Source organism: Elephantulus edwardii, unplaced genomic scaffold, assembly GCF_000299155.1.
Source record: "Elephantulus edwardii isolate Elephantulus edwardi_28Jun2011 unplaced genomic scaffold, EleEdw1.0 scaffold00099, whole genome shotgun sequence".
Classification (NCBI taxonomy): Eukaryota; Metazoa; Chordata; class Mammalia; order Macroscelidea; family Macroscelididae; genus Elephantulus; species Elephantulus edwardii.
The window spans coordinates 10450862-10478362 of record NW_006399849.1 but is presented as its reverse complement, the minus strand read 5'-3'; the positions used below and the strand labels follow the sequence as shown (position 1 = coordinate 10478362).

The following is a 27501-nucleotide window of genomic DNA, read 5'->3' as shown; positions in this document are numbered from 1 at the left end:
ACCTCAGTTTTTCTTGTTATGAGTCTTCTTTCATTGATCTTTTGTTTTACCAAGAATGATGTCCGTTTCCCAAACATGCTCAACGTCTTGCACCTATTCCAAGACAGCCTTGTTTGTTCTTTTCCCAGTACATGGGATATTTAATATTATTTGCCAAAACCATAATTCAGAGGCATCAGTTCTTAACTTTATTCACTATCTGACTTGTACATGATTATCAGGCCCTTGAGAATATGACTCGGATCTAATACCTTCTCAAAGTGACTTTCTTACTAATTAGCACTTTAAAACAATTGTACAGGGTTCTTTTGCAATATGTTGTTTGATTTCTTCACAGATTCTCTTTTGGAGGTTTGCTGCTTCCATGGACATGGACTGAATTAAAATGAAATTTAATCCTTACTAGCTCCCCCCCCCCAATTTATCATAATGTCAAAATTTTTGTTTTCTTTGTGTTGAAATGTAATCTATATAGAAGACTATATAATCTTTGCTGTTCAACAATAAATTCTTTATTTCTTCATTTTTTAACAAAGCACATTATAAATTAGGGTGGAATATTACTCTGGTGTTGTATGTTTAGGTTTTTTAAGTATATTTACCTGCAATTTATGATTTGTTTCAGTCATCATTGAATTTTGAGAAACATTCTGAAAACTTTTCATGGACAGAAAATCGCTATGATGTGAATCGTCGGCGACACAACTCTTCAGATGGCTTTGATTCTGGCATTGGGCGCCCTAATGGAGGTAAAGTTTGCTAAAGAATACTTTGAGTTGAAGGACAGTTTTTTTTTAATCTTTCAACCACCTTCTTGAATTTATAATACTTTATTGTTATCTAATAAAGGTAATTTTGGAAGGAAAGAAAAAAATGGATGGCGTACACATGGAAGAAATGGTACTGAAAATGTAAATCATAGAGGAGGATACCATGGTGGAAGTTCCCGTTCTCGTAGCAGTATTTTCCATTCTGGAAAAAACCAAGGACTACATGAAAGTAATATGCCCGACAATGAAACTGGCAGGAAAGAAGACAAGAGAGAACGAAAACAGTTTGAAGCTGAGGACTTTGTAAGTTTCTTATAGTATTAATATAAATAAGATTTTGCCAGTGATGTTTTAGGATACAATTTTCTTCTGTGATTTTCTATTAGTAATGATCATTTTCTACAGGGATCACTCTTTCTGCAGAAATTTTGTCCAATTTCTAACTCCTAGATATTTCAAGAGCATTTTGTTCATTTTCTTTACTTTAAAACATTATAGGGTTGCTTAGTTCTAAGACCTTGTAATATGACATTTTAAAAACTTGATACACTGAGCTTACATTTCAGTTAAATTTATTTTAAGATCAAATCTTTATAGAAATGGGAGTGACCTCACGTATTACATATTCATCATAATATCTTAAAACAGCTTTACACCCTTATGATAATTTACCAAAATATTTTTCCCTTATGTTATCCTTTTTATACAATATTTGATTATTCATGTATAATTTTAATGTTAATTTTGGGATAATATTTTTGTCTTTAAGCTACTTTATGTACTCCACATTCCCCCCTTCATTTGGGAAGGCAAGCAAACCAGTATCCTGGAGACTAATGTAATTGAGAATATTAACTCTGCACTCGCAGCATGAGTTAATGAAAACCAATTTTTTCCTATTCCTAAATCTTAAGAGTGTGATTTTCAGGTTAGAAAAAATTGGTCCTCATAATCATAATCTTGTTTATCTAGTTCAGTTGTGGCTCATTTTTGTTATTTTAGAACCTAACTACTGTGAAACTTTAAAAAAAATAAAAGACTAGATGCTAAGTTGAGTCTGATTCAAAATGATCCTTTATTAGATTTGTTTTTAAAAAAATATTTTTTCATTGAATATTTTCTTCCCTCCCCTACCCCAGCCCATCTCACAGTGTACCCCTTTTTCCAGATTGTTGCCATATATAAAATGCCTAATCATATATCCCTTTAGGGCATTTCTTCCCTTCATTTGTTCTAATACAGTGTTCCTTATCTGTCTATTCTTTCCTCATTCTCTCCTCAACCTCCCATGTTAGTCCTGCTTGTAACAGCAGTGTTATCCAGTGTTTGTCCTTTTGTGACTGAAATAATTACTGTACTCAGTGTAATGTCCTCCATGCCCTCCCATTTGTGTAATGTTTTACCAGTGCATTGTTTCAGTGCTGTGTAGTATTCCATTATGTGAATGTACCATAGTTTTTCTATCCATTTGTTTGTTGATGTGCACCTGGGTTCCTTCCATTTCTTTGCTATTAGGAATAACGCTGTTAACAGTAGACATGAGTGTGCATATGCCTGTTTGAGTTGTGACTCTGATTTCTTTAGGATATATTCCCAGTAGTGGAATTGCTGGGTCAAATGGTAATTTCTAGTTACAAAGCACCGACTACCTTCCATAGTGGCCGTACCATTTTACATTGCCACCAGCAGTGAATGAAATTTCCAGTTTCCACAACTTTGCCAGTATTTGTTGTTTGGGTCATTGGATTTCTGAGGCTGCCTGTCTGTTTTTCCCACCTTTGGAACCACTTGATGGATTTGAACTGCTGGACCGACCACACCATACCTCTAGAATAGTGACAATTGTAGGTCATAGTTTGGGGGGGGGGTGTCCATTTTGTATTTAACATTTTCTTGACTGTGTATGTATCATGCTTCTTCTGGAACAGTTGGAGATTTGAGCTCACCATCCAGTCTGCAGGATAAGTCTCCAAAGAGTCATACTTGACCTTATGGCAGTATGTCAGAGGGTTAGGGGTATCAGTCACTGACTTAAATTCAAGATACACATGCTGATACGATCAGTGAAACCCCTTGCTCTTACTGAGTTTCAGTCCTAGGGGAAACAGGAAGACTATTAAAAAAGTAAAATAGTATTTTGCAGAGAAGTCAGATAGTGACTGGGTGGCTGCATTGTCAGGAAAGGCTTCTTTAAGGAAGTTATATTTTACTTGATATATTGAATACAGAAAGAGCTTTATTAGTTTGGCTCCTATCAGATAAGAGCTGGTATTTTATGTCTAAGAGATAAGTAAAAGCCTAGTAGTAGGGAAAGAGTTGTATGAGACCAGGTTATAGAGGTGTCTGATACCTACTCCCATTGAATCCATTCCAACTCTTAGAAATAGGTAGAACAGAAAAATAGAATTGTCTAAGAATTTCATGAACTATAATATAAATCTGCAGCCTACAATATGGATTGAGGCTCAATGTCAAGAAGACCAAGATTCTCACCACTGGACCAATTGGCAGCATCAGGATGGATGGTGAAGAGATTGAGATTGTACACAGCTTTAGTTTGCTTGGCTCCATAGTCAACAGTCTTGGCACCAGCAGCCAGGAAATTAAAAGGCGCATTGCCATGGGAAAGTCTGCTGTTAGGGACCTCTCCAAAGTACTGAAGAGCAATGGTGTCTCTTTGGAGACGAAGGTGCGTCTGATACAGGCTTTGGTCTTCCCAATCACTTGTTATGCATCAGAGAGTTGGACAATGACCAAGGAGGATAGAAGGAGAATTGATGCCTTTGATCTGTGGTGCTGGAGAAGAGTATTGAGAATGCCATGGACTGCTAGGAAAACAGATTCGTCCTGGAAAGGGTTAAACCGGGTGGCTCCTTGGAGGCAAGGATTCTGAGGCTCCGTCTAACATACTTTGGACATATTGTGAGGAGAGACCGGTCCTTGGAGAGGGACATCGTGCTTGGGAGGGTGGAGGGACAGCACAGGAGAGGAAGGCCCTCTATGAGGTGGATTGATTCAGTGACTGGGATAATTGGGATGGGAGTGTCAGAGACAGTGCGATTGGCACAGGACAGAGAGGAGTTTAGGGCAGTTGTACATAGGGTCGCTATGAGTCGCAAGCGACTCGACGGCACATAACAACAACAACAACATAATATAAATCTTATAGAACTAGACTACTTTGCATGGAGAGAGTGGTGGTGACTTCCATGAGTGATTGTTTCCAGCTCTGACCTTAAGGCTTGTAACAGGTATTTTAACCACTCAGTTACCAGGGCTCCTGATTAGAGAAGTAGAGAAGAACTTAATTGACTGGTCTCTTGTAAAGTAAAAATTTTCTTTTAATTCTATGTGAAGTGGGAAGTCTCTCTCAAAAGGAATGGCTTTAGTGTGATTTATTTTTGTTATTGTCACTGTTTTCCTTGTTGTGTACCATGAAAATTGGGTCCAAATGGCACAAGACGAGATTGCCCCTCCTTCTCCAGCAGAGCATCTGGTGTTAAATCGAACTGTGCACCTTTGGAATTGCGGCGCGGCTTCTTGCCACTGGGCCACTAGAGCTCTTTAGTTGTGATTTGAAAAACAAAAAACCACTCCAATTGCTTTGTGTTGATTGGATTATTACAGCAGCTGGAGAAAACCCTAGGGTCTTGGAGGGGCACACTGGTCCAAGTCCTTAGAAGCAATCATAGTTGGGTCTGTGAAAATGATGATTTGGGTAAACTCTGCTGCCAATGGGCAAGTATGGAGTTTTAATTTTACCAGCTGTTCCACAAGAGAAAGATGAACAGTCTCCTGTCATACAATTTCCTGCTTCTGAAAGCCTGCTGGTGGGTCACCTCTGAGTGGATTCTGTTTTAACAGTACACGAAGACCACTACAGTGGTAAATGAGGAGAACTGGTCTCTAGATAAGGTTTAGGATAGGAATAAGGCAGAGAGAATTCAGTAGATTGGTTTTTAGGACTGGAAGAATGGTTCTGAGGCATAACAGCCTTCTCTTGTGTTTCCAAGGCTGTTATCTATACAGGAGGAGACTGCTCATTTTTCTCCCCAGGACTATCTGGGCGATTTGAACTCTTCATGCTTTGTTTAGTGGCCTGTTCTGTGCTAAGCCACTAAGGCTCTCGGAGAGTTGTAAGGAATAAAAAAGAGTATAAGAGATTTTTTTTAGGTCCTAACTCTTCCTATTTCAATTTTCCAATTATTTTCATTTCCTAGTAACCATACAGTGAACTTTCTTTAAGCTGATGGTAATAGTACATTCTCAGAACACTGAGATTTAAAATAAAAAACCCAAATAACTTGTGAGATAAGTCAGTCAGAAAAGGAAAGATAACGATCTATGTTGTAAACACTATGAAAATGTTGCCACACAAATAGATTGATTCCTGTATGTATAGTTACCAGATATAGAAAAGTAGGAAAATTTAGTAAATGGTTACTAGGTATACCCAGTAAGATGGTTGAAGCAAAGGCAGTATCCAGAATGGGGCTGATCAGCATAGTATTGCTAAAGGAAGGGAAGACAGAGATGTATAGAAAAATTAAAATGAGAATCCAAATTACTGAGAAGTGGAGAAAAATAAGACTACACATAGGGACAGAAGTGAATGTTGTTAAACCAAATCTGAATGGTGAAATGAAAAATTGTTCCTTCACACAAATCAAATTTTTGACAAGTAAATCACTTGTGCCTGATACATAATGCTCTGTAGAAGCTAGTTGCTGGTTTGTTAATGTTAAAGTCTCAAATTTAATACTAGTGCAGGTGTATGGACCTAGAGTATGATTTGTAATAATAGAAACATTTTTAATGCACGTAAAATCCAAGCTAACAATTGCTGTTGTGCCATTTTTGATTGACCCCAGGCTTTACAGAGTAGATCTTCTCCATAAAGTTTTTTGGCTCTAATCTTTATAGAAAGATTGCCAGGTCTGTTTTCCACATAGTCACTTGGATAGGTTCAGACTTCCTTTAGGTTAGCAGCCTGTGGATTACAAACTGCTTGTGCCAGGCATTAAATCTATACATTTTATACATCCTACCAAAATCCTATTAACTCTTAATTCTGTCAGGTAACCTTATATACATGCATGCAGTTTTAGTGCTTTACAGTGATGCTGGTACACTGTAAGTAACTTCTGTGGGAGATTGAAATTTCATTTATATTAGGAACAATTTTATTCAGTATTAAAGTATCTTTTTAAAGTAAGCCAAACTGTACTGCTAAGATTACGGAAAACACATGATATAAAAAACTAAAAATTTGGCATTTTAGAAGAAAGAAAAATCTATCCCTGTATATTAGCTTTATAATATCCATTTAATGCTCAGCTCCGTGTTTTTAAGTAAGTTGAGTGTATTGAAATAAAATTTATGCCTTCCTTTGGAAATGGGTGTCAGCTCAAGCATACAGTTTAAAAACCTCCAGAAGAATTAAAGAATAGTTTCATTTTCCTGTTCACTTCTTTTGACCTTGTGCTAAGGAAGGATTCCTTTTCACATTGATTGAAAGACTATTCACTCAAGTTAACATTTCATCAGGTGGTTGGAAATACTGAAGACTTCTGCTTTTTCCTGAGTAGTGTGTGTGTAGATAGTATTTTACTAATATTTTAGAGTTTGAGTCTGTCGTGGTCATAATAGCTTCCTCAGTAGTTAAAATGTGTGTAAATTTGAGACTTCATTTAAAGGATTTCATTTAAAAAATCATAAGCCATTAAACATGTTTTAATACTTTTATTCCGTCTTTCTTCTAGCCATCTTTAAATCCTGAGTATGAGAGAGAACCAAATCAGAATAAATCTTTAGCTGCAGGTGTATGGGGTAAGTAGTTTATGATATACTTCTGAAGAGGATAAAATGTTGATATTTGTAGATCTAACTTTTTAAATTATAAAATGCAAGCTAGATTAAAACTTTATTTTTTTAAAAAACTTCATTTTTGATACACTGAACTTCAAAAAGGGCTTTTTAAGGAAGTATTTTTAAGATACTTGAGGTGTAGAGGAAGAGTTTGACTTTAAATTGTTTATTTGCAGATGTTAATACTATTAAGTATACTCAATTAAGAATTTCTTCTAAAAATAATTTAGTTAATGTAATGAAATTATGTCATGTTTCTAACCTGATAACCTAAGGAAAACAGAAACTTGGTGAACTTTAAAATTCTTCTGATGAAATTAGTCTTTTAACTAATGAAAATGTTTCTATATATACTGTTAAAAATATTTGTATAAATTTGCCATGTCGATAAGTCTATGTTGGAGATAATTTGTCGATTTTATTATCAAAGCTTAGAGTTTTTTCTGGTAGTCACTCCCTTTTCTTTAAAAATGAATGAGAGTTTAATTTTACAGAATAATAAACTGCCTCAAGTAGTAAAAATAGACAGCTTTTTAAGAGTCATGTGAAGTTTAAAATAATGGAAAGTTAAAAATATTAATATTTGCAAGCTAAGCAATAAGATTATTATATACCAAATTTTAAAGTGCTGTATTCACTTTGGAACTTAACTTGTACCATGTCCATTTGTTATTTTTTTCCTATTGAATATCAGGAACTGTTAAAAAAAGATTGTTGCTTATGACAGCACACTAGTTCTAACAATAAAGGCATTATTTTAAACTTTGCCACTTTCCTGTGCTGTTCTTTGTTGTATTTATGGAATGATAACTCTGGGGAGTTTTCTTTTGATCTCCCTATTTGTTTATGGCTTTCTGGGGTGGGGGATGGGAGTGATCATACACTTTTGTTAGAACCATGTGAATGGCATTGTTTTTTCTGTATTGCAAATTAGTATTTCTACCACTCTCCCCAGGCCAACACGCCCAGACACACACATACCCAACCAAAAAAATCTCCCAAGCTCCTCTCTTAGGTATGTTTCCTTATTATTCAGTTTTTCTGGGAACAACTGATTGCATAAGAATATAGAATCACCTGGAAGATGTTAAATAGAAACTCTAAGAAATAGGAATAATTTAGATTTGATTAGAATGAAAGTAAATTTTTAAAAATCAAGAATGTCAGTGATAGTTTGTCATATAAAACTACCTATAGATATTATTTGTACTGATCCTTGGTTGATTTAATAATGATAGAAATTATTTAAAGGCAGAGACATCTTTGAAAATAAGACTAAAATGTATTAATATAAAGATTTTTGGTTCTACTGTTTCAGGCTTGGTGTAAGGATTTTGAGCACTAGTTGAAAAGATGTTTAAAAGGAAGATGTACTCTTTTCTGTGTCTTAGGTAAACTAAAACATGTATCTGCATTAGAGAAATAAATATGGTTGTGACTTGGTTAATTGTTAAATTCCCAGCACTTTCCATATTAATACAATGAAACTTCCATTGAATCACACGTCACTATTTGAATCTCACTACCCGTTTGGTCCACAATTACTGTTTTGCCCATTACAACATTTAAAATAGCTTATGTTCCTGAGGAAGACTTGAGAGAATTTTAGGAAAGACTTCAATAGAGCTTTTCTAGTGCTTCTTCCTTCCAGGTAAGTCAGTATTTAACAATGAAAATGTAGTGTGTATAAAAGGAATAATAAACGTTTGTCCTTGAAAAGAAGTTTTGTAGATGAGAAATTGGAAGTTTCTAAGAAGCATTCCAGTTTAAAAAGTATCTTGGGGGTGGGGGGTGGGGGTGGAGAATAAGCTACCCAAGATGTTTTTTAACCTATTTTGAATTCCACATTCTACTTAAAATTAACTTTATTGTGAATCCCTTTCTCTAATTTCTATCTCTTAACTGTAGTGCTTTGATCTTATCCTTGATTGCCCCTCTTTGTGGTGCTTAAGATGATTTTTCCGTTCTTAGTAATTTACTTGGTTAAGTGCTTCATTGTGTCTGTACAAGTATTTAGAATATTTAGGTATATGAACTGATTAATTGGGAAGGAGGAAAGAGAGAGGAAGATGTATGTTTTATGTGTTTATATGAAGGTTTGAAAAAAGGAGCCCTGGTGATGCAATGCTTAAATGCTCAACTGCTAACTGAAATGTTGGTTAGTTCAAAGTTGACCAGCTACTCCATGTAAGAAAGACGTGATAGTCCGAGATTATCATCTTGGAAACCCTATGGGGAAGTGCTATTCTGTTCTTTAAGATTGATGTGAGTTGGAATTGACTCAGCCTACACACACTAACAAAATCTATTTTGAGTCCTCATTGGTGGTTATTGACTTTTTATGTTTTCAGAAGTTGGACTGATTATTTTCCTTTGTCATCCATTTAACAGATTAAAATATTTAAAGCTTAAATAATGAAAGAGCTTATTTAACTAGTAAATGTTACTAGTCAGCATTTTTTCCCCATCTCTTTATTGATAAATTGATGAACTTTTCTATTTGCCCATATTTGGCACATTATATCAGAGCATCTAGTTTGGTTTTAACTTTTTAAATCATTTACATATTTATAAAGTAGATCTCTTGAAGCGTGTTCTTTTTTTTATGTGACTTGAATTACCAAGTAAAAATTGTTGTATTTAAAAACCAAAACATGTACAGAAATGAAATGAAATAAAAGCATTTAAAGCCAGTTGAATTCAAATAGCATTACTGTAAATGCTATCTTACACCGATTATTTTTCTTAAAACTAATGATTGTGATAGGAATTTAATTTTTGTGGTACAGATCCTTTAAGTTTGATATGGCTCCTAGTAATTGTAAGTTTTCTCTTCAGATTATTTTTAAAACTTGTTTAATTAAAAATTTATTCTTCATTTGGTTCTGTATTTTTTTTAATGTATTAAAGTTTGCCTCTTAATGATAAAGAGGGGAAAAAGAGAGATGTGAATGTAATGGTAATGGAAAGAAGGTAATCAGCTACAAGATTTATCCTAACTGTTCATTATGTTTTTTGTATTTGTGTATTTTTGTTTAGGAGTAGATATTTTTTAAAAAATACCTAGTACAACTAGTTTAATTTTCATTTTCTCCAGTAGTAGAATTTAATAGTTACGAACACTGATTTTAGAAATTACACATATCTACACTGTTGCCTTATTTACTGTTATCAGTTGCTGTTGACTCTGACTCAAAGTACAGCAAAATAAAGCCCTGCCCAAGCCTTAAAATCTATGCTGTGCTCCACTGTTGCAGTCACTGTGTAAATTTATCTTACTAAGATCTTAGCTGCATGATGTCCTTCTCCAGGACTTTGCTCACCCTCATATGAACCAAAGTCTTAGCATTGTTGCTTGTAAGGAGTGTTCTGAAGGTACTTTTCCAAAGACAAATTTGTTTGTTGTTTTGGCAATGCTTGATAAAGTCAATACTCTTCACTAATACATTTCAAAAACATCATATCTTTCATTGTCCCAACTTTCATATGCATATGAAACATTTTAAAATACTTTGGTTTGTATCAGATAGACCTCAACTCACAAAGTAACATCCTCATTCTTTCACACATTAAAGAGGACTCATAGTGACCTCTTGTATAAAAGCATAAAGTGTACTGCTTTGTCCTAAGCCATCCTTATACTCTGTACTGCTCTTTAGTTCATTATTGCAGTCACTGTCTTACTCCATCTGGTTGGTGTGTTAAAACTTATTAATCATTATTTCTAGGTTGAACTCTAGAAATAGTTTTTTATAATTTCAGCAACTGATGTACCCTTGAGAAATACCTGCAGTTACAAACCCAAGAAGCAAAGGCAGACTTAGTTGGCCTGTACCTTGCACAGAATCATAGATGGCCAGTATATATTTGAGCAGATTGGTACTTTGAAAAGACTTTTTTGTTAAGCATAACTTAATTAGAAATTTACTAATAGAGATACTACATAGTTGATAACTTCATAAGTGATAACTTTATAAGTGGTGTTAAGGATGAAGATGAATTAAGAAAATGGAATTACTTATTCAAACTATGGTAATGAGAAACAGATATATATTTTATATTCTAATTGAAAAAACCATTAGTGTAATTTGTGATTTTTGTTGTTGTAGTTAATTTTTAAAAAATATGTTAAGACTTTAATTAATCTTTACTTTGTCTAGATAACATTTTTAGGCCCCTGCCTAACCTAATTGATAAGTCTTGTTCAATGTGTGCTGTGTTCTGTTGGATTTAAGATTTTACTTAAAACAAACAAAACCCCACACAAAAAACCCATAAAAAAACCACACACCACAACCCAGAAATAAAGTTACTTGTCAGCATTTTATACAGGAGGCAAATGATGTTTTTAAAACATAACCAAAATTTGGATTATACTGTTCTTTTGGTAGTATTGTTCTTTGCTAAAAAAAAAAAAATCGAAATGATGTATAACTCTTGCTCGTGCTTTATTTATGCAGAATATCCTCCGAATCCAAAACCTAGAGCTCCAAGAATGCTGGTCATTAAGAAAGGTAATTCAAAAGACTTACAGCTATCTGGATTCCCAGTAGTGGGAAATCTTCCATCACAGCCAGTTAAGAATGGGACTGGTCCAAGTGTTTATAAAGGCTTAGTCCCGAAACCTGCTGCTCCACCTACAAAAGTAAGTTCTAAATTACTGGAAAATAGAAATTTTCAGTTGGTATCAGTTAATTTATTTTGTGAGAGGAAAAAAAAAAATTAAGTGTCAGGATATTGATAGGATGTTGTGTTCTAGAAATTGACTGCTTGTTCATGAACTAATTTTTACATTCTCTTTAAGTGTTGTATATTTAGTTTTAGTGATGGTAATTTAATTTTGTGAAATTTTTATTTTTTTATTAGTTCTAGTTGCTTAATGTTCAGTAATTCTCTTTGATGTTCAGTGTAAGTCTTTTAAATTCCCACATGGTATTTCTTAACATCTGGTGAAAGAAACCTAACTAGATTTATAGATCGTAAAATAAATATCAGTGTAATTGGCTGTTTTTATCTACTAAACTTTGATTTATAGGAAGAGTGACAGAGGAAAGATAATCATGAGAATGATTTAAAGAAAGATCTTTTTTAAAAGTTTTTTTCTGGCTAAATGTAACTGCTTTTCTTTCTTCCTCTCTTGCTCTTGTTTTTTTCTTTTTTTTATAATCTCTTTATGATAGCTTATTAATGTTTTTGTGTTTTTTCTTCAGCCTACACAATGGAAAAGCCAAACTAAAGAAAATAAAGGTGGACCATCTTTCTCGCATGAGTCTTCATATGGTGTTGGCAACTTTAATGCTTTCAAATCGACTACAAAGAATTTTAGTCCATCAACAAATTCTGTGAAAGAGGTAATGCCATTAACAGTTATTCCTGAGAGTGGTAATTGAATTAACATTGAATAAAGATACAGTTATCTAGAAGAGAGATATTTTAATTCCTTCAGAAAACTATTATACTTCTCTCTGTTTACTAATCATTTTGGGGCTTTGAACAAGTAGGAACAATTTTTAATTTTTCAAAAAAAAAAAAAGTGGGGAAAACAATGTAGGTGAATGCCTATATACTCATTAGTCAAATCTTTGTTAAAAAGAAATTTGTTAAGAAAATAATTGCTATGAAAATAGCATTTTTTTTCCCTTTTCTCTTTGTTGTGTAACATCATATTAGACCTGACTGATACAGGAGGACATTGCCCCTTCTCCAGCAGAGCATCTAGTAGATTTGAACCTCGTGCCTTCGAGATTGCAGTGCAAAAAATAGCATTATTTTCTATTTTATGATTTTGTATTACCTGATCCTCTTATTTTAAAGGTGATAGAAAAAATGTATTAGTGTTAACGGAGAACGAAGAGGAAAAGGTTCATATTTTATTATACTGATGTAAAATGGAGCTAAGATAGCCTAATGGATAAGGAATTGTACTGGCAACCCAAAAGCATGTGGTTTGAATCCACCGTGTGCTTCTTCCCCAAGAGAGATGAAAAAAAAATTCAGTGAAGGGTCAGTGAGTCAGTCTGACTTCGAAGTGTATAACAACTAATCTAAATGTATCAGTAAGAGTGCATATTATAATGATAATGACTAAGTATATGGTAATTCATTGACCAGACTTGAGTTCAGGACATTTGTGACTATATTGTTATATCTGAAATAACTCTGGACAATAGTTTGAGACTTCATAACCGTCATAAACTATTTTGTAAAAAATATCAAACACACACCTGAATCATCATTATGGTAAAAGTTTTGCACAGAAAAGTCAGTATAGGTATTTTTTAGTGACACTGGTTGCATTTTTCACAATGTTCTCATTCCATCAGGATGTTTCATTTCCATAATCTGGTTTTCGTGTCTCCTACAACTTCAACTTTTTTTTAAAAAATTAATTTTAATGCAAGTTTTTAGAGACTTAGGGTTTCCAGTCATTTATTGGTGTACTTTTCTCCCCACCCACCCTATCCCCCCAATCCACTCTTCTTGAAAAGAAAAAGAAAAACTCTTTCATTGTTATGCAGTCGCTCCCCCCAAGTCCACTCTACTATGCAGCCTTCACTCTGGACTTCTGTAATGACAAGAATACCCATTCATATGTCCCTTTTAAATGGTTCTCTACCTCATATGTTTTAATGCAGTATACATCATTCAACCCCTCCTCCTCTGTCTTCCCTCAACACTAATATCAGTTCCATTTTACAGCAGTGGCCCATACAATATTTGTCCTTTGGTGACTGAGATAACTTGACTCAGCATAATATCCTCTAGGGTCACCCATTTTGCATAATATTTCATGAGTTCTTTTTTCCATGCTGCGTAGTATTCCATTGTGTGAATATGTCAGTGCTTCTCTGTCGGTTTATTTATGGGACAACTTCAACTTTGATAAAAGTTGTTGAGCATTCGGTCTTTTACATGATTACTAAAAGCGCATAACACTCATAGGTATTTAATAAACACTATTTTATGATCCAGCCTATTTAATGAAGAGATGATCTTGAGTACTTTTACTGTAGGCTTTGATGTGCATAGATTTAATGATAAGTTAGCAGTCTTTTAGTTTACTGGTCCAGTTAATCTTATTTCTGTAGATTATTTATAGCTTAGAATTTTAGAATTGTAAAGGAAGAGGCTTTCTGTAGCCACATATTCTCAGTTGATTTAATTTTGCCTAGTTTAGTGCGCAGACATAAGGTAATACCAGTAATTAGGGCAGTTATGGTCTTTTTCCATAGTTAAAACTACCTGTGACAAAGATTCTAACATTCTCTTTTCTATTGTATCCCACTCTTAAAAAAAATGCTATAAAGAACCAAAACAAAAACAGAAGGATTTAATTCTCCTCTCTCTAGCTGTTGGTTCCTCAGAATTTTTTACTGGTGAAATCTTACACTATAAACCCTTTGTATTTATAGAAATAATAAAATGGATTATTTGACACTGTTTAGCATTCAGGTATCAAAAATCATAGTAGTATCTGATTTTTATTGCTTCTGGATTGTTGGTATAAAGTATTAAATGAAGTGTCTAAGAAAATTCTTTAGTTTAGCAATACTTACTCAGTGGTAAAGAAAACAAAGGCAAACTAACCTTTATTGGGAGAGAGAGATACTAGATTTTGAAATAGACATTAAAATGAATTTTCTGTGTGTGTAAACATAAAATTAAAAAAATTGTAATTGTGAACGATGCATATGTACCCTGGCTGTCTAGTTAAGTATAATTTCTAAATCTCCTCTTAGTGTAATCGTTCAAATTCCTCTTCACCTGTTGACAAACTTAATCAGCAACCTCGTTTAACCAAACTGACACGAATGCGTACCGACAAAAAGAGTGAATTTTTGAAAGCATTGAAAAGGGACAGAGTAGAAGAGGAACATGAAGATGAAAGTCATGCTGGCTCAGAGAAGGTAATTGAATTTATGGTAGCTCTTGGTCTGAAATGAAGTATTTAAAATACCATTAAAGTATCTAGTCAAATGTTATTTTGGAATTTTGATTAAATAAAAATCTCCTAAAGATAGTTTCAATTCCATAAATAGTGACTTCTTTTTTAAATACAGATCTCTCCCCACCCCCTTCATTTCTTTTTTTTTTTTTAATTATATTTTATTAATTTTCATAAACATTTATAGAGATTTTGGGCTTCCACTCATTCATTGTTGCACTATTCTCTCTACCCTCCTCCCAGTTTGTTCTTGTCCAAATGCCATAGTGCTTGTCAAAGCCAGTTCTGATTAATCTTCTTTGTCAGTGTGTCCTTTGCCATTCCCTGTCACTCCTCCCTGAGAGAGACTTCACCCTGAGTCATAAGGAAAAGGGGACGGCGTATTCTCTTAGCTACTTCCTGCTGAAAAGGGACGCTGTGGGTTTCAGGGTGAAGATCTTCTCTCACTACTCTAAAGGGCCCCTTTGGCAGTAGGAAACACATTGACTATTATGGAGATTGATTTTGGAATTCAGATGCACTCTTATTGATTGTGCTTGGCTGTACATGTACATATCCTTCAAGATGTATCATGGGGGTGTTGCAACCTAGAAGACACAAATTTGACTAACAAGTTATAAGTACATGAGTCCAAAAATTATGGAAAAGTAAAAGAAAAGATTCTTTCATTGTTTTACAAACCCTCCCCCAGGTCCCCTCCACCATGCAGCCCTCGCTCTAGTGTCCTGTGATGACAGAAATACCCAGTTACATCTCTCTTTTAAACGGTTCTCTCCCTCCTCTGGTTCAGTGCAGTATACATTATTGAACCCATCTTACTCAGTCTCTCCCCAACCCCAAGGACAGTCCCATTCTACAACAGTGGCATCATGTAATATTTGTCCTTTTGTGACTGGGATATTTCACTCAGCATAATGTTCTCCAGAGTCAACCATTTTGAATAATATTGCATGAGTTCCTTGTTTTTTAATGCAGCATAGTATTCCGTTGTGCGAATATACCACAGCTTCTCTAGCCATTCGTTTGTTGATGGGCACTTAGGTTGTTTACAACTCCTTGCTATTGTGAACAAAGCTGCAATAAACATGGGTGTGCATCCCACCCCCTTCATTTCTATGTATACACTTTTTTCTTAAGTCCTGATTATCCTGAGCATCGTCAGAGCTTTGGGTTTGTTTTTTGGGTGACCCAGAGAAGCACCCCAGGTTCAGCTAGTGGTCTCTTAACACGTTGCCACAAATGACGGGGGAAAAAATGTGTTTCTAAGCACCGTCTCAATTTAAAAGTGTGCGGTAACTTGTTTATTTAAGTGGCCAAGACTATTGAAGGTGCTGTGATTGTTGTCAAAATGTGTAATGTTTGATGATGAGATAACCCCCCCCAAAAAAGGTTTAGGTGTATTCTTTGGAACTAATCTTTTTTTCTTTTTTTATGGACTTAAAACTAAGGAGGAAGATTCGTTTAATTTGCACAACAGCAATAGTAGTCATCAAGAGAGGGATATAAATCGAAACTTTGATGAAAGTGAGATTCCACAAGAGAATGGCAATGCCTCAGTGCTTTCTCAACAGATCATTCGGTCTTCAACTTTTCCACAAACCGATGTGCTTTCAAGTTCACTTGAAGCAGAACACAGGTTAGTAGTTTTTACTTTTGTGCTCGTTACTTTCTACACTCAAGATTTTATCTTTCTCTGTTTTATGTTGTGTAGTTAATTTTCAAAACTTAGCCATAACTTCCATATTTCAAACTTCACTCATATTAAGCATTTCTGTCAAGGTGAGTTTGTTTTTGGGGTTTCGTTGTTTTTTGGGGGGGGTGTTTGTGCTACTTAACTCATAATGGCTCCAATTCTGGAACATCTTTAATAAAAGACCAAGAGTAACATATACCTGAGTATGTGTTAATGTTTTTAATACCGTCACAGTTGTACAACTCCACACCACAGCTTTCATTTTATTTGCTTATTTAGTAATTAATTTATTTTTCTTCGCACAGTTTCAGAACATTACTGTGAAACGTTGCACCAATGATATTGGCAGTCATTACCTGTTTATCCTCTTTGCCATATATAATCACTACCTTAAATCTCTCTACATTTGCCTTTTCTGGATGTTTCATATGAATGAAATCATATAATAGGCTGTTTGGCCTTTTTGAGTTGTAATATGTATATAGTACATACTTAGTATCTGAATGAAGTGCTGTCAACTTCCAGGCTGACACATGCTTAGTCAGGTTTGATTGTTAGGAGTCGTAAAATTTTCACTAGCTGATTTTTCAGTAAGTAAAGTATGTAAGTTAGGGTTTTTTTTTCTACTCTGTCAGTCTGTTTTGTATCAGGGCAGCACACAGACTCCCTTAGATAAGTGGTGAGTGGCTTTAAAAAATTTTAATTACTGTAAATTCCTATAGTGTGAAGAGATAGGTTTATGTCTATGTTACAAATCCTAAAAAGATCAGAAAAGAGTAAAGAGCTGGAGTAAAGGTTTTAACTGATACTGAACCATTTGAACTCTTTAGGGCCTATTTTGTTTACCAGCATTGGAACTGACTCAGAACTGACACTCCAGTGTTTTCAGAGGCAGTAAATCACTTAGGAGCTGAGTCCCCATCTTTTTCTCATAGACCAGCTGGTGAATTTGAACCATGTATCTTTTATCTTTGTGTTGACAGCACAGTTCTTTACTGCTAAGCCACCAGAACTCCGTGCTGTTAGTAAGTGCCATTGAGTTGAGTATGATTCATAGTGACTCTGTGAACAACAGATCTGAACCCTGTCCTATCTTGTGCCATTCTTAAAATCTTTGACATACTCTATCCCAATGCTGCAGTAGTTGATCCATTTGGTTGAGGATCTTCCTCTCTTTCTCCAAACTTTACCTCACAAGCATAATAACCTTCTCTAAGGACTAGTCTCTCTCTCAGCAACATGCCTAAAGTGTGTGCGATGAAGCTTTGTCATCTTTGTCTCCAAGGAGCACTCTGCCTTCATTTTTCCAAGACATACTTGTTTTTTCTTTTGGCTATATGTGGAATATTCTTTGCTCTTCTCCAGCACCATAGCCCAGAGGCATCAGTTCTTCTTTCATCCTTATTCATTGTCCAGCTCTTAGATTCATTGCAAGTGATATGAAAGGCACAGGCCTGAATCAGGTGCACCTTCTTGTTGTTGTTATTCTTATGTGGCGTTGAGTCGCTTGCGACTCATAGTGACCCTGTGTACAACATCCCTAAACACTGCTCTGTCCTGTGCCAATCGCACCATCCCCGATACACCCATTTCAATTGCCCCAGTCACTAAATCAGTTCACCTAAGAGGACCTGCCCCTCCTGTGCTGTCCCTCCACCCTACCAAGCATGATGTCCATCTCCAAGGACAGGTCCCTCCTTACAACATGTCCATAATATGTTACATGGAACCCCAGAATCCTTGCCTCCAAGGAACCGCCTTGTTTGACCTTTTCCAGGATGAATCTTTTTGTTTTCCTGGCAGTCCGTGGTCCCCTCAATACTCTTTTCCAGCACCACAGCTCAAAGACATCAATTCTCCTTCTATCCTCCTTAGTCATTGTCCAACCCTCTGATGCATAACAAGTGATTGCAAAGACCATGGCCTGTATCAGACGCACCTTAGTCTCCAGAGAGACACCATTGCTCTTCAGTACTTTAGAGAGGTCCCTAACAGTAGACTTTCCCATCGCAATACGTCTTTTAATTTCCTGGCTACTGGTGCCGAGAGTGTTGACTGTGGAGCCAAGGAAACTAAAGCTGTGAACAATCTCAATCTCTTCACCATCCATCCTGATGCTACCAATTGGCCCAGTGGTGAGAATCTTTGTCTTCTTGACATTGAGCCTCAGTCCATATTGGAGCAAGCTTCAGGTCCTCCTCAGTTTCAGCAAGTAGGGTTGTGTCATCTGCATAATGCAGATTGCTGATAAGATTGTCCACCAATATTGACCCCACATTCCTCCTCATAGAGCCCAGCCTCCCGGATAATCTGTTGGGCATATAGGTTGAAAAGGTTTGGAGATAGGCGTGTCCCTGGCGTACGCCCTTTCCAATTTTGATCCATGCAGGGTTTCTTTACTCTGTTCTGACGACTGCCTCTTGGTCCAAGTATAGGTTTCTCATTAAGCCACGATCAAGTGTTCTGGGATTCCCATTCTTCTGAGAGTCAGTCACAGTTTGTTATGATCCACACAGTCAAACACCTTTGCATAGTCAATGAAACACAGATATACATTCCTCTGGTATTCCCTGCTTTCAGCCAAGATCCATCTAACATTAGCTACAATCCCTAGTACCACGACCCCTTCTAAACCCAGCCTGGACTTCTCTGCTGATGTGCTGTTCCAGTCGTTTTTGGATAATCTTCAGTAGAATCTTGCTTGCATGTGAAATTAATGCGATTGTTCTGTACTGTCCACACTGTGTTGGGTCACCCTTCTTTGGGATGGGAACAAATATAGATCTCTTCCAGTCAATTGGCCAAGTGGTTGTTCTCCAGATTTCTTGGCACAACTTGGTGAGCACATCCAGGGCAGCATCTGTTGGCTGAAATATGTCAATTGGTATACCTTCTATTCCTGGGGCCTTATTGTTTGCTATTTCCTTCAAAGTAGCTTGAACGTCTTCCTTCATCACCATAGGCTCTTGCTCATATGTTGTTTCATGAAATTCTTCTGTGTCTGCCAATTCCTTTTGATACATTACTCTATGTATTTCCATCTTCTTTTAATGCTTCCCGAATCATTTAGTATTCTTCCTCAAGCATCCTTGATTGTAGCAACTCGAGGTTTGAATTTGTTGTTCAGTTCCTTGAGCTTAAGAGATGCTGATCGAGTTCAGCCCTTTTGATTTTGGGACATGGAATGTGAGAACCATGAATGTAGGAAAATTAGATATTGTTAAGGAAGAAATGGAATGCATAAATATTGACATACTTGGTATTGGTGAGACGAGATGGACTGGCATGGGTCATTTTGAAGCAGATGATCATATGATATATTAACTCTGGAGATGAAAAGGTGAGGAAAAATGGAGTTGCTTTCATAGTTAAGAAAGCCATTGCTAGATCCAGTTTGAAGTACAGTATTGTGAGTGACAGGATAATATCTGTATGCATACAAGGAAGGCCAGTGAACATCTCTGTCATTCAGATATGTGCACCAACAACCAGAGCCAAGGAAGAGGAAATAGAAGATTTTTATCAACTTTGCTAGTCAGATTGATCAAACATTCAATCAAGGTGCATTGATAGTAATGGGTGACTGGAATGCAAAAGCTGGCAACAGAGAAGAGGATTCAGTAGTTGGAAAACTTGGACTCTGTGACAGGTGCACCTTAGTCTTCAAATTTATATCATTGCTCCTCAGTAATTTGGAGAAATCCCTTACTGCATACTGTCCTAGTGCAATATGTCTTCAGTCAACATCCTTCGTACCTGCAGTAAGATTGAAGACGTACTCATTAGGAAAATAAAGTGAAATAGTTGACAGTTTTAGTCTTACCAGTTATGATGTTGCCAGATCTAGTGGTTAGAAATCCACAGCCCATCACCCCACCCCCAGGATGTAATCCACAGCTTTTATCACCAGACCCCCACCACCACCACCACACACACACACACCTTTCTGTTAATAAGTAGAGTCATGTTTTGCTCAAGCCTGATACTCTGTGAGGCTATTTAGAGAAGGCAGGAAAGTTACAACTACTTAATATATGGCAAGGCCGAGTGAAAAATACATAGTTGTAATGAGCATAACAGATATGCCTAAGCGGGTGCTCACACAGAATCAAATCAGATAATAGATAAGTGACTTTGGAAGCAAGAGCCCTCTCAGATCCTTATGTAGTATGTACAAGAAGCAGAAACTTTTAATTCATTGAATGAATGTAACAGTATGGCTGTTGTGTTCTAGTTTCACCAGATAAAAAGAGATTGGTTCCTACAGTATTAACCTAAAGTTGACTTTATCTAGGCATCATGTTAAGCCTGTCAGTTCTCCAGTTACCTTAACTGCAGATGCATGGTCTTGAAAATCATCAGCAGTTGTGAGATTAGGATAAGACTGGGGTAAGATCCAAGTAAGTGTGAGACACTTGAAATGGTAGTGGAGAGACTGGCAAGGTGTAAACAGAAGGCTTGAGATAAAGGCTACAATTAAAGGTTGTTGCTGTTCTTGCCGGATAATTGAAGGAAAAGCTGACTTAACAATTCCTCTCAGGCTGACTGCTGGATGATTTGGATTTGACTGCTGAACTGAAACCAGAGCCTGGACTAATTGTGGGATTGTGCCTTGGGACTGTTGGGCTAAAACCTGGATTTGTATTGGTTGATATTCTTTGTCTTGCCTACTTTGCAGCTCTTACTTCTCTAGTAAAACCTATTCTTGGTACCACAACTGTGAATAAAGTCTATGAGTCGGCAACGTATAAATTAATCTCTTGATGCTGGTGTGGGTCTCGAGGCACCATGGGGCTGGGCTACAAACGCTTTCTTTACTTTCTTCTTTGGAGTGGTGAGGGGCTGTTCTATTCTTAGTCCCTTTCAGAAAGATACTTAAAGCCCTGTGCCCTGTCCATTTTCTGCTCTCTAAACAGGATTTGGTTTCCTTTTAATGTGTCTTTTTAGCTCTGTTTGCATAACATGGAAATAATTTTTTTTTAATAGGTAAGAAAATAGTTGTTGTTTAATGCCGTCGAGTCGTAGACGACTCATAGCGACCCTATGAACAAACAGCCTGAGCACTGTTCATACATAGAGTTTCCAGAGGCAAGCCATTTTGGAAGTGGATGCCACTTTTATTTATTAATGTATTTATAGACCTTGTGGGAAGGCATTATAAAAAATTATCTTTTAATTATAGTAGAACATAATGCTCCTTTCAAATTGAACTATGTGGAGCTAATGGCTGGGGTGTGCATAAGAAGTGTTTAATAGAATGTGGCATCAGGATTGAAGGCAGATTGATCAGTAACCTTCGGTGTGACTAGGACACAACCTTAATGAAAATGAGGTGGGCTTTAATCTACTCTAGAAGATCAAATACGGCAGCATTCAGTGTAGAATTGCATCCTAATATCAAGAAAATGGAAATAGCACTGGACTGATAGGCTGTTAGCAACTTTATCTTGGCTTGGATCCACAATCAGCATCCTTGGTACAGCAATCAGGAAATCAGAAGGTGTATTATACTGGAAAAAACTGCTGTCACGGACCTTCCAAATTATAGAGGAGCAATGATATCCATTTGAAGACTTAAATAGGTACCTGATTCATCCTTTCCGATCACTTGCTGTGCATCTTCTTTTCAGCTTTGGTATTAAAAAAGAAAAGTACTGAATATCCCACGGACTGCAAAAGAACAAACAGCGATGCTTGGAGAAGATGTGACCAGAATGCTCGTTGGAGGCAAAGATAATAAGCTTTGTCTCACATACTTTGGGCATGTTGCTAGTAGAGGCTGTTCCCTGGCTAAGGGCAGATAAGTAGTAGAGCTTCAAAGACTAGGTGAATTCACACAGTGACTGCAGCAATGGTTATGAGGATGGCATAGAATAGAACAAGGTTCAGTTCTAAACAAGGTTCAGCTCATCAAGTACGACTGATAGTGACCCTATCAGTCGTACTCTGTGACACCTAACAACAGCAGCAGCAGAATATAAGATGGTAAAACTTACGTAGCCTTTTCAAACCTGAAAGCCTAATTAATTGAACACAAACATAGTAGACTGAGAGTATTGAATATGAGAAGTATTGCTGTTTAGTAGAACTAATTTAGCAGGTTTTTATTACAAAGATGTTTTCAAGTAGAAGTTTTCTGTCTTAGTGTCTTCAATACCAAAAATGAAGCAGTTAAGTAGTTTTTATTTTTACTAGCAGGGATTGGTAATTGGACTTGAATAATTTTAAGAAAATTGTATCTTGGGCACTTGATAATGGATCATAGCTTTTAGTACATAATATAAACTAAATTACCTCCTGCATGAAGCAGTCAATTCATTTTACTTATTTTTTCTATTTTAGGTTGTTAAAGGAAATGGGCTGGCAGGAAGATAGTGAAAATGATGAAACATGTGCTCCTTTAACTGAGGATGAAATGAGAGAATTCCAAGTTATTAGTGAACAGGTAATAAAACTCGACTTGTCTAAGTTTTCTTTTAAATTACCTTTTCCTTAACACAACAACATAATAATATTTTTTTTTTACTTAAAAAAGGATTTTGCAGTTTTATTTAGGAATTTAATAGCACACAACATATAGTTAGAATTGCCTTTGTTTCCTGCACTGGTGACTTCTTTAAACCTGTACTGTAAGTTTTCCTCATACTTTATACAGCATTTTGTTTTAGGTTTTTTTTGGAGACAAAGAGGGCAAGTATGACCAGTTTTCTGGATAGCTTAATCTCTAACAAGAATGTTTTATATTCTCCAACAGCATGTTTTATGTCCCTGTTAATTTTTTCTGCAAGAGTTTTAAAAAATGTCTATTAGGAAGATTGGATGTTATCTTCAAATGCATTACAGGAATTTTGTACTTCTGGCCATATAGAATTAATTTTTTTGTAATTCTAGTCATGATTGAACTGATTTTTACATAGAGATGTCAGAATTAATGTTGTGATTTTTTTCACAGTACTTTTTAAGTGTTTGGATTAGAGTTTAAGGCAATTGATTATATACTAACTTCATAATATAAAAGACTTGGTCATATTAAGGTGGTTTGTTGTTGTTGTTTCTTAAATGTCAAAAATGCTTAAAGTATATTCTGTAATTTCAAACCTGTCAGTGGATAATGGTGTTTTGAGGGGGTCATAAAATTGACATTTTAGAAACATACCATTTAACGTGTTTTCTGATAAATGCATATATATGTTGTTTTCATGTGGTATTGACCCTCCATGTGGTTTTCAGAGCCTTTAAACTAGTTGCATGAGAGATGATTGCCCATCTCTCACCAAAGATGCTCATGCCTTTGGGTTTGCAGCACAACTCCTTAGGACTTAACTACCAGAGCTCCTTGGATAATTGTGTAGTTAACCAATGTAAAGGATAGTTACATGATTCTGAAGTTCCTTCATTAACCTTTAAATTCAGTCCTTAAATCCCTAACTCTGCCTCTTCGCAACCACTTAATGTTTCTTTTCCTGTGGATGTTTGTGTAGAATGTTTTATAAAGGATCTATATCGTATACATTAATCTGGAACTAGGCTTAGTTCATTCTTGAGACTCATTTTTCTTTTGACTCTAAAGAAGGGCATCAGGAAAAATTCAGTTAGTGCTGGAGGATTTTTCTCTTGATAAGTAGCTTTCAGATTGATGAATAAATTTATTGATCGTAAACTAGTTAACTGATGCAATGACCATTTTACACATACTGTGGATTGAAGATCATTGTATGGTATAACAATGTTCATGTTTTTGAACTCAAGAGAAAGGCATCGTTTGACAGATTATTTGACTTTTATATGTCTGAAAAATCATTAGGGGACAATGCTGCTTATAAAACAATTTCTATTACAGTTGTTAAGAGAAGAGAAATACAAATTTCTAAATGTAACCATTTAATTGGAGGAGATAGATTCTGATGGAAAGCATTTTGTCAACAGTTCTGGAAATGTTGAAGATGAGAGTGGTCTTATAAATCTAAAAAATGTTTTTTTGTCTGTTATCCCAGAGTGGTTCTAGAGTACAAGAAGGGAAAGAATCTCTCATGTAGTTTAAATTTTAGATATTAATTGTATTTGCTGTAATCTGGTGAAGATTTATTGAGATGTAGGTTTGAATTGACCTTGAATAGGTAAGTTGGGGGTGATGTTCTTGGTACAAGGAATAAACAAAAGAGTATGAATGAAGTTACGCTGTTTTTGCTGGCTGCTGGAGCATATGATGGAATAAAAGGGCACAATAGTAAAAGATGGCATATCAGGCATTGCCAGGGTTGCTGTGAATTGGAGCCAGCACTTACACAACAAAAACAACATCAACAATAATAATAATAACAACATCGTTAGGTCATGATGGAATTGGCTTGTTCTTCAGGTTTAGACTTTGTTCAAATTGTTAATAATCTTCATTGAAGACTATATGAGATATTAAGACAGTTCTAAATACTGCTTTATTAAATAGCAAGATTTAGGAGTGCATTTAGACATTTCTGTGAGAATTACTAGTCTCACATTTTCCATGAAACTGGAAAGTCCAGAGTTTATATAAAGCACATGTATGTTCTCGTGTGTGTGTGTGTGTGTGTGTGTGTGTGTGTGTGTGTGTAGTGGCTTTATAGCATTTATCATATGAGACTGTTACTCTGTCCTCCCCCCTCGATACTAACTGTCCTTTTACCAAGTTGTTACTTATTACTCCTTGTTTTCATTATGTGCTGCTGAGCTGGTTTTGATCAATAATATTTTTGTATGATAGAGTAAAACTGGCCAGTAGGGTTTTGTAGGCTGAAATCTTTATACCCCTGATTTTCTTCTGGTGTGCTAGACCATCCTACCTTTTGGTTTGTGACAGAATATTGTAATTGTTGTGCCACCAGAATTCCTTATTATTGCTACACTAACCCTTTAATTTTGACTTCTTTTCGGAGCTAGAAGGCTTAATTTTTTTTTCCTAGCACTTTAAGCTCTATGGCTAATGAGATGACTGTTTTTGTTATAATACTTTGTATTTCTCATTGTGCATATTCTGTAGAGTTTAATGTGTATTGTGGTTAGAATAAAAATACTTTCATTATAATTTATATGAACTTTTAAAGAATTTTAATTGTTGATATTTAATTAATTTACTTAATGATAAAATTTATTTTAATTAAAATAGTTTATCCATTACTTCATGTTTAGCATTTTGAATTTTATTTATAAAACTTCACATCATAAGGGATTGAATATTCAGAAATGTTCATACTTTAATAAGTGACGGAGTTATGGTTCACACCCAGGTAGACCTGCTTGCCTTAAATATCTCCATTAGAGATGGTAAATGTAGACCTGTCAAAAGAATGATTCTTAAGGACTCCTTACTCAGTTGTATTCATGTAGAATATTCTTAATTTGTATCTCACTTTTACCTGTTTTTTATTTCATTCTGACATTTCAGTTACAGAAGAATGGTCTGAGAAAAAATGGTATTTTGAAAAATGGCCTGATCTGTGACTTCAAGTTTGGACCCTGGAAAAACAGCACTTTCAAACCCACTATTGAGAATGATGACACAGAGACAAGTAGCAGTGACACATCAGATGATGATGATGTGTGAAGAATTTCCTAACAGCTTTAGAAATTTTAGTGTGACACATCTCTCATACTGTTTGGGGTGAATTGTAAAAATGAAGAACTATAATTTATGTAGTAAAATACCCCATTAGAAGATGATTTTTTTGGGGGACTTCAATATGAAGAAAACCAAGAATGTTGTGTTGGGCTGTGTTGAACATTATTTCTTTGTAAATGAATGTTGTAGAAATGAGGACTTTGGTTGATCCAGCATTGACTTTTCTTCATCACTGCAGCATTTCTCTGACTAGCAATGTGACGATGTAACAAATGAGATTTTCTCATTTAATAATAAAAAATTGTGTAATGTTTTGCAAAGCTTCTGTCTTAAAAATGTCCAGATCTTAAGAACAAAAGGCAGCTTACACTGTTTTGCTTGCAGAGTCATATCTTTCACGTACAATGGAACTCCTCAAGTCCACTTTGTGCGCCCCACAACAAGGACAATGTAGCATGTTGGCTAAAACTGGAGCAAAATGCACTAAAACATTAATTTCCTGAATTCAACTGTTATACTAGTCACCTTTTAAAATATAAATTGCTCTTTAGCCATTCATAGTGCAGTAAATGTTAAAGGAAAGACTTGCCACATTTTCTTCCAAATTTAAGAGGTGGTTTTCAAAAGCTTTATTTGAGTATGTTGTCAGACCAGAATGTTCAGAGTTGATGGAAAAGAGTCTTGTGGGAAAACCTATTTTGATAAATTATTACACATGCAGAAAAACTGATCACATTGACTGGATCTGTCCACACATGGAAAATAAACTGGATTTTCAGAATATTGTCTTTCTTTGTAGTGTTCAAAGTATTAGTCTCCAGATACAGCAGTTTGCTAATTTATTGAACCAAGTACACTTTCTTAAAGATGATTTTAGAAAAATAATGTATGGGATACATTAAGCTGCTTTCATAAACTTCTTAAATGTTCATTTTATTTTAGTTTTTAGAATAATTTCCTGGAAAAGTATTTGACTGCTTATTTATATTTTTATATCTCTACCTGACTTGCGTTGCCCTCATCTTGTTTATGTATCTCATAATTGTAAATATAATTTGCAACACACTATGGGGTTTTTATCAGATTATTCTAAAAGTTTATTATTATTTTAATTGTTTTTCATAGAAACCTGCAGTGTTATTGCCATTTCCACAACACGCTGCCCAACTTGCCAGATTTTACCAGGAAATAGATTTTTTTTTTTTTATGGTGGTGGTTGTTAATGAGACCAGTGGTGATAGAGAAATTAAAACCACACTCTTCTACCCCACGAAATGTTAGAGGATAAATTTATGGTAACAAATTTTAACTATATCTTGATGTTTATATGACCTGCTGTACTTTGTTTTATCATCTAAAAGTAAATGTAGGAACAACCACAGAAAATAGACTACTTTGATAAAGAAAGTCTTGTGAGTATCTCAGAGTATTTTGGGGGACTCTGTATTAGTTTGTACTCATTTAATAGAGTAATGAAATCTACCAGTTTATAAACTATTTGTGGAAACGAAGTATGTGCAAAATAAGTACTTAACAAAAGTTTACTTTAAAATACCCTATTCTGTTTTTCAAGTTACTGAGGAATAATGATGTCAGTTTGAAGACTATAGTGCATCTTTAGACTATGGCC

At 35.4% G+C, this 27501-nt stretch overlaps 1 protein-coding gene across 4 annotated transcripts in view; it reads left to right on the top strand.

Moving 5' to 3' along the window:
• Positions 1-26182, top strand: part of GPBP1 (GC-rich promoter binding protein 1) — an 81004-nt gene extending 54822 nt beyond the window's left edge. For 2 of the 4 annotated variants that reach the window (XM_006891527.1, XM_006891528.1), the window contains 9 exons: positions 626-749; positions 850-1073; positions 6533-6599; positions 11099-11283; positions 11849-11989; positions 14378-14545; positions 16032-16219; positions 22619-22721; positions 25698-26182. In XM_006891527.1, coding sequence (XP_006891589.1) covers positions 626-749; positions 850-1073; positions 6533-6599; positions 11099-11283; positions 11849-11989; positions 14378-14545; positions 16032-16219; positions 22619-22721; positions 25698-25856 — 1359 coding nt within the window. In that variant the 3' untranslated portion in view covers positions 25857-26182. Of the gene's footprint in view, positions 1-625; positions 750-849; positions 1074-6532; positions 6600-7593; positions 7654-11098; positions 11284-11848; positions 11990-14377; positions 14546-16031; positions 16220-22618; positions 22722-25697 lie in introns of all 4 variants that reach the window. The other 2 variants (XM_006891526.1, XM_006891529.1) reach the window with 2 other exon arrangements.
• Positions 26183-27501: the final 1319 nt, after the last annotated feature.